General features: G+C 31.8%; 1 protein-coding gene across 1 annotated transcript; it reads right to left on the bottom strand.

Annotated features, from left to right (window-relative positions):
• Positions 1-332: 332 nt before the first annotated feature.
• Positions 333-5,305, bottom strand: LOC111634545 (cytochrome P450 4V2-like). The gene is made up of 10 exons (XM_023379340.1): positions 5,180-5,305; positions 3,381-3,554; positions 3,242-3,308; positions 2,979-3,158; positions 2,768-2,910; positions 2,111-2,276; positions 1,919-2,031; positions 1,761-1,849; positions 1,502-1,674; positions 333-1,438 (listed from the first exon to the last, which is right to left on the bottom strand). The coding sequence occupies exons 1-10, from the start codon at positions 5,282-5,284 to the stop codon at positions 1,287-1,289; spliced, it is 1,362 nt and encodes a 453-aa protein (XP_023235108.1). The 5' UTR covers positions 5,285-5,305; the 3' UTR covers positions 333-1,286.
• Between the last annotated feature and the right edge of the window lie 3,382 nt (positions 5,306-8,687).

The following is an 8,687-nucleotide window of genomic DNA, read 5'->3' as shown; positions in this document are numbered from 1 at the left end:
TTCAGCACAAAGTACATTCTACGACATTGGCGAATTGCGCAGAAAAAATTGAAATATATAAAAGCAAATTGCATGATTCATGCATCAATTCTAGAGATTCTGAAGGGTTGCCATCGGCCTGGAAATACTTTATCAAACGAATGGACGACTCTTAATTTATTGCGGCGATTTTAATATTCTTTTGCATAAAGTGCATTTCACTAAATTTCTATATAACGTTTCAATATTTAATTAACCTATGCTTATTTTTTCATATACATTTTTTTGTTATTTGTAACAATAATTTTTATTTCTTTTATTATTCTTTATACATTTATATATATATTTCGCTCGTTATTTTATTTTATTTGTATTTAAATTTTTGTTCCATTTTATTTATATTCGAATGTTCTTAGCCTGACGATGGCCAACTGATTTGGCTGAAAACGTTTGCGTTAGATTAAATTTTTTCTCAGCAAATTAAGGTGTAGTGTTTTTTATTTATATACTAATGCTGAGTGAGTGTACATCAATTGAATGGGCATTTGATTTACTAAACTTGAACCAAATATTCACGTTTTTTGAAAAATTTGAAAATTTCATTATACGAGGGGGACCCAAAAAAATAACCGAACTGAGAGCGCGCTGCCATTCGTAGACGTAGTAGAGAGTTCTCTTGTTACATGGGGTTAGTAGAGACCTTCACGAAACAGCTGCGCAAACGGCGTCAGTTTGTAGGTTTATGTTTAAGCGTAGTGTTCTGTTTCTCTTACTGTTGTTTCGTTCTGCCTGCGAAGTTCTGAGCGTCCTTCAAAATCTCGAAACGACGAAAACGTTTAAAAATTCCGCCAAAAATTGAGAAGACATCTGCGAGAGGATGTGTGAAGGAAACGCCCGGAACTTTGGCGATCAGGTGACTGTTCCTTCATAACAACAACGCCCCCGCACACACGGCTTTACGAGTGACCTACTATTTGGCCTCTCGGGGATGGCCTGTCGTTCCCCACCCTCCGTATTCACCAGACCTAGCCCCGTGCGACTTTTTTCTGTTTCCGAAAATGAAGAAAGATCTAAAAGGGGAGCGTTTTGATCACGTGAAGGCAGTAAAAACAGCTTCGCTTAAGGGCACTGGACGACATCAAGGTTGAAGAGTTCCAGAGGTGTTCAAACAGTGGGGAAAAAGACTTCACAAGTGCATCGCATCTAAGAGTACTTTGAAGGTGACAGAATACATTTTGTAAAAAAGTTGAATAAATAAAGTTTTTATACAAAAAATCCGGTTTTTTGGGTCCACCCTCTTATACTAATTATCTTACATGCATTTTAAACTTGAATTTTGTAAATATTTTCAAAACGAATACATTATATACAGAAGTAAATTTTCCATACCTATCTAATGCAGAGAGATACTCTTGATTACCCTCGGTCTGAGAATTCACAGAGACTCCACATGTAACTTCTATATAAATATAAACTGATATTTATTACCTTTAAATACATATTTTACATTACGTATTCATACCTGTAATTATATCTAAAGCGCAAAATTTCATCAATTTCAAGGCATTGAATACTTCATTATTCTGCAATTTTTTTAATTTCATGATTAACATGTTTGAATGTTTCATAAACACGTCTTGATGATTTTTCAGATTCCAAAGATGAAAATGTGGAGCTAAATATTTTCTTCTTCTTCTCCAATTATCATCAGAACTTTATTTAATTAAATTTAGAAAACTGTAAACAATTACATTTTAATTAAACATAGAGTAATACATTACCTGTACAGAAGACTATTCTCTCCCAGAAATGGTTTTAAGAAGTCGTAAGAAAAATCTTTCTGGATTAGAGAGTTGCTTTTTAACACTTCCTGCAAAAATTATGTATTTTCAGTTATTGATATAAAACGTTTAATACAGATGTACGCATGTTTAATTACTTGAGCAGATTCCGGATGTGTGAGAATAAATACTTTGAATCCAAAAATATTAATGCGAACGATTTTTTCTTTAGGAAATAGCGTAGTGATTCCAAGTATTGTACTTACTACAGCTTCAAAATGGAGGAAAGAAAAATTTACTTAAGTTACTTACATATAATTAAATCAGCCAATAACAAAGTAGAAACTTACCTTTGTTTCGAAATTGTTGTCTTTGAATTCTGTTCTTTTGAGAAAACACAAAGTTCCAGATAAATGGTAAAAATGACACAGACACACATTTGCTTTTTATTTCCTGTTTCTCTCTGTTTCTTGCTGAGAGTTTAAAACCTNACTTATACAAAATAAACCTTCCATACTTAGATTTCAAGATTAATTTATTAAAATTTTGCATATTACTTGCATATTATATCACATTGAAGTGAACAAAGAGTTTGCAATTTAACTTTTATTTTAATAGAAAGTTAATAGGCATTTCATCCACAAAATACATATAACTGTTATTATTTTTAGCAAATAATCAAATTTAATATTTATACGATTATCAATTATAGAAATTTCATTCTACTTACGATTATAGTTTTACCTTATATTTTTCCTAAATTATGTTAATAAACAAAAAAGAGTTTATAAATCTTCAATTGAATAGAACCACTTTGATATGGCTTACAAGGTTCCAAACAACAATATATATTTGTGTAATAACGATATACAATGAAGACCAAAGCGATGGGTTTCTTTTATAACTATACTTGCTTAGATTATTTGATATATTTTCAAGTAGATATGTAATAAAAATTATCCTAACGTTCTTTCTTGTCTTCAGCTTCTAATTTATCTGTTTTCTACCCACATTCTAATACCTGATACTGGGGTCATGACTACTTCGTAATACATAACGATCTTGTCTTGAGGATCCAAAGAGTGAATTTTAAAATTCCGTAGAACATTTGCCAAAACTGTTTTCATTTTAATCATTGCAAGTTTACTTCCTGTAATCAAATAAATTTATTGAAAAACTATTGTTTTTTTTTTTTCAATTTAGCAAGTAAACACTTACCTAGACAATTTCGTGGACCGGCAGAAAATTGCAGAAAAGCGTAAGGAGGAAGACTTTTGAAGTTTTCGGGCAAGAAGCGGTCAGGATCGAACACTTCTGGATTTTTATAAACAGAAGGGTTGTGGTGAATGGCATGGATGTAAATATAACAACTTGATTGTGATGGCAAAACATAATCACCTGTTTTAGTAATATAATGACAAAGTAATATTAAAACCGAGGGATTATTAATAGAAACAACAGAGTGAAATAGTAATATTAACCTATTGTAATTTTATGAGAAATTTTCCTACCAATGACAGGAAAAGGAGGATAGATTCTCATCGATTCCTGAAAAGTTTAATATATAAAAATTTACATAAAACCAATCTTTAGATATATTTAAAAATATTAAAAAGTTACCTTTATTACGCATTCTAAATACGTCATTTTCATCAAGTCATCAACAGTAATATTCCTATTCGTATCATTATGAAAAATGCTCTTTAATTCCAAATACACTTTTTCCTGTATATCGTGAAATCTTCCCAGGAAATATAGAGTCCAGGACATAGCATGGGCAGTTGTGTCATGACCCTAATAACAAAATTCATTAAAATCAAGATAACAATTACTTACAGTGGAATTTTGGTATTTAATCTTTATAATTTTTTTCTATACTTTCTGACTAGATGTCATAGGGTGGAATTATGCTGATAATGGTATATTCTGCATTATATTTCGGCAGCAATTTTTAAAACATAGACTTATCAATTCACACTGGCGCCTGTCTACTTTTCTTTCCTTCTTATTTCATATATGTAACGTAGATACATATATGAAAGTGAAGACCAAATATGAAAGATTAAGGACAGAAGGCGTTGATATACGAACTTCTGATCTAAAATGAATAATGTTATTTCAGTTGAATATGTTTTGCAGAATGGAGTTAGATTGATGATTGGCATGACAATGTTGTCAGCAAGAAAAGTAGGATGTACTGTACAGTGCAACACACTACTAAAATCTAGAGCATATATTTAAAATGAAATACATAAAAGTTTTAAGTCGAGAATTGTAAGGCTGTCACAATAATGTATGCTCTTTCAATGTGGATTGTGCTTTTTTTATTTCGAGTTCACTCTTATTTAAAAAAATAAAACACAAACAGGATTGTCATCCTGTTGTGACAATGAACCATCCTGGTTGCAGGTGCAGCTCACAGATGTCATATCCTATAGTCAAATTGTCTACATATTTGGACTTGGATGCCTTGAAATATCGAGAAATGCGAAGAAATTGGGGGCTTTCTATATGTATGGGTGTTAGTGCATGTATGTTCTGTATGCGTGTGTGAAAGGGCACAAGTTTTTTTCTTTTTTGAAGCTTTTGTGCTTTTTGTGGAAATTTCTGAAATTTTGCAAGGTGGTTTGTATATTAGGGTGGATTGATGCTGTTAAATATCGAAATCGATAGGTCGATTTATCGATATCGAAATTTAACAGTATCGATATCGATACTGTTAAATTTTGGAATTAAAGATCGAGAGGGTGGGGAGATAATGGAGGTCATGTGTACATCCAGTAGGGTAAAACTTAATTAATGACGATTTTACTGGTTATAACATTTACAAAATTTTATAAACCCCTACTCTGAAAAGTAAGCTTTTTTATTTAATAACACGGTATTTAAAGTTATGCAAAGTTATTTAATAAAATATGATAAATGATGGTGTTACAAAAATTCTAAATGTTACCGTAAAATTTCAGCAACTCGTTGCTGGTTTATTTTCTGTTCAAATAAGTATATTAATAATTTCCTACTCCTTAGCCACAATTCTTAACATTGTGCGAATGACACACATATATTGGCTGTAAGTTTCTAATATAAGACCCAACTTTTACAATGGTTTTTAAATGCGTACAATGATATTTCTGTTTTCTGTCGAAATCGTTTTAAATTACCTTCCAGATATTTAATTCCGCTTGACTATAGCAGATGATCATTGATGATAAAATATTATGAAACTTTGTACTTATCTGAGGCTTAATGTATATAACCCATAGTATAGAGTATATATACAATGTATATACATAGTATAGAGTATATATACAATGTATATACATAGTATAGAGTATATATACAATGTATATACATAGTATAAAGTATAAATACAAATTTTCACCGGTATTTCTGTTATAATAATATGGAGTAATACATACAGCGAAAATGGCACCTTCTGTATCTCTTATAACGTCCTCTTCCGACATTAAACCTTTGAGATGAAGATCTAATAGTAAATTTACAAGAAACTGTTTTGTTTTCATTTTTGGTTCCTTTTCGTTGAATGCATCATCATCCAAGGGAGAGTTTTTCACAAAATTTTCTTTTCTGCTATTGAATACCTATGCCAAAATGTCAACCATTTATACTGTAAATTAAAATATAAATCTGAATTCCTAATCTACGTTTACCTTTTTGTCGAACTGGTGAATTATTTTTACGTCCTTTTTGAAATTTCTTCCTATTTTAGTCATGGCAAAAATTGGAGAAAACCAAAAACATGGATTCATCCCCCATTCAGTAAAATATTTCAGAATTCTAAATTTCAAATGTTGTATTTTAAAAATTAATATATACAAGTGTAAATATTAATATAATAATAAATAAGAATTATTTTGATAAATTTAACGCAATTTGTTCAAATTTTTTTTCTAATTATAAGAGAGATTCTAAACATATGCAAACATTTTTGAAAAGCTGTCTCCTTTTTAAAATTGCTGCTAAAGTTATAGTTATGAAGGCTCATGCCGGTTCTACAGCGTAGAGATTGAGTGTACAGACAATCGAAAAACAGGAGTGATCAAATTGCTGCAACCACAAGAAAATGGAAACATGTAATTCGACTTGAGGCATGAAATGTACGAAGTCTATACGCTACGGGATCATTAAAAAACACAACTTGAAAGCTTAGAAATAAACTTAGACATTGCACTGTTTCACAATATCAGATGGGCAGATGGAGGAAGTCTCAGATGTGAGCAGAGCACAATATTGTATGGAGGAAGCAATATACATTAGTTTGGCACAGGGTTGAAAGAATGAATACTTCTTCGACATCCTGCAGATGGAATTCGTTACTGATCGCACATTATGGTTGAGGGTAAGGAGAAGATGATCCAACATAAGAATAATTAATATCCGTGTACCGACAGAAGACAAGACAGATGAAAGTGTGAAAAGTACAGTATCCTAGTCGATCTTGTTGACAGAAGATTGCAATGTCACATGACAATGGTAATTGGAGACCTAACTAAAAAACATTAATTGGTATCAAATGATAGATGTACTGTACATCTGGATCATGTAGGCCTACTTGTAGACTTGGAATGTATAGTGGAAACTTAGTATGTGGGGTATTTCCAATTCATTTATTAATTTACTCAAACAGTTCGTATTTAGAAAGAGTTACATTATTAAAAAGAATTTTTTAGAATGGATACATGGATATCGAAAAGAGATTACTTTAGGACAAGCAAGAAGGTTGCCATATTGCTGTAAACAGGGGCTCTAGTATTCTGTGAGAAGTTGTCGAACATTTGGTGAGGTCGTGATCGACTCAGCTCACTATAGAAATTTAACGTCGAATATCAACTAGTTTACAAGTTTGCTCGATGACAGGGGCAGTTTCCACTCAATAAAATTGCCGGTTTAGGCTAAACAACTTTTGCATTTATTGACTCAATGTGACGATTAATTTTTTGGAATAACGTAAAAATATGATATCTAAAAAATTTGATATCTTTACAGCAAAAATAGATTAAATTATGGGAGTATTTCAATATTTCACCGAACAGCAATAACATCGGTCTTCTAAAACCGCAGATAAATAAAGAAAAGTAAAGATAAGCTGTATTTGTTGGTTTTAAATAATAACTAAATAACGTAATCGGCAGTTTTAATAATGAGTTAGTTTATTATAGGAAAATTAGTACCATTTTTTATATTGGGCCTATAGTCTGTAAAATTTAGTTAAGTATATACTTGTGTTTGTTGTAGATCAATAAAAATGTAGCGCATTAGAACATTGTATTGCTAGTTAATTAAACTAGTGAGTTTCTAACGTTTGTACAGTACATTCATAAAGCATAGAATTTTAAATATTGAAATATTTAATTGAGAATTCAGAAAAAAATGAGTGAATCATAAGAGGAACCTCTTGTAATGTGCAATTAAAACTTTGGTAATTATACTTAAAAATTAAATTATGTGTCTACCAATAGTCTACAAACACATGATTTAATTTATGAGAGATTTTCATGGACATGAAATGATTTCAAAGATAATATGAAACAAAAAGCATTGATGAAAAAATTATCTGTTAAGACTGGTGGTTAGATTAACGAGTGGCCATGCGAGTTGTTTTCACTTTGAGGTGAAAAGTGACAACAGTCGAATCTAACGGGTAATCGCTTCAGAATGTCATTTCTCACACTGCAAACGTAGATACAGTGAGAAGTTTTAGCGAGATGACGACATACCGTCAGGCATCACGAGTCCCAGAAAATCTCGCTGCTCTATAAGCACGTGATAAATCGACAGTCCAGGCAGGCCATAGAAGCGTGGTAATGTGACAGTAACGTTTCTGGGAAGTGTCACTAAGTGTATGCAGCCAAGCATTATTTTACCGAAAAATGACTGTAGTTCTGCCATAAAAGAACACATGATCTGTAGGATTTCAGAACGTACTGCTATGAAATCAATCAAAGGACTAAATCAAGTCGCATCTGGTCAGGACCGACGGGTTGAAGTTTACCTGATCCTTTTCGCCTGTCTAACGTAAACAGGAACCAACTTTGTATAAAAACTTCGCCTATGGACATCCTTTCTGACAAATGGCCGAAGTCTGAGTTGCTGTATCCCATAAAACTAAACTCACTCATCCGAGATTCCACTCTAAAGAAGCACGCTACCACTCTCGTGACCATTAACCACAAGAATTTAATAGCAATAACCGCGCAAAACACAAATCGCCCTGCAAAATTTCAGAAATTTCGACAAAAACCACAGGAGTTATTAATTCAGTTTCGAAGAGGGTAAACAAAATCGTGCCCCCATAAATACATAAACTAATATCCATACCTATAGAAAAATTTTTCAGATTTTTTTTCATTTCTTCATATTTGAATGTCCCCTAAGTACAAAAATGTAAATATCTTGAAGGACATACTAACATTCTATTATATATAAAAGAGCCGGGAAATACAAATGGCGGTCTCATAGAATAGTTTTCGTTAATATATATAGCTTAATGCCGATTCCAAGTTATAACTAATACTCGTACTAACTTTGGTCCCCAGCGGTTTAGGAATAGATATGTACAAAGACCAAACCAACAAATCAACAATAATTTATTTATATATGTGTATATAGATTTATCTAGTTCCTAAGAAAAATTTATTTTACATGTTTTATATACAGTAGACCCCCCTATAACGCTTAGATACGTTCCACGCTAACCGAAAATTACGTTGTAGGAACGATTAAATACATGAGCCAATCGCAGCCCGATCGGTAGGAACTTTACGGACTAAGGCTGTTTGAAAGGTTTTATTCTATAAAATTAACCGATTCTAGACTAATTCCACTCAACATTTCCAAAATACGTATAATTTTTTGGGAATAATCTGTATAAACTATGCTATAAACAAAAAATTATAGGATTACTTA

The sequence above is a fragment of the Centruroides sculpturatus genome, unplaced genomic scaffold (genome assembly GCF_000671375.1).
Source record: "Centruroides sculpturatus isolate CEXI.00-Female unplaced genomic scaffold, Cexi_2.0 scaffold861, whole genome shotgun sequence".
Lineage (NCBI taxonomy): Eukaryota > Metazoa > Arthropoda > Arachnida > Scorpiones > Buthidae > Centruroides > Centruroides sculpturatus.
This window is presented reverse-complemented; position numbering and strand designations above follow the sequence as displayed.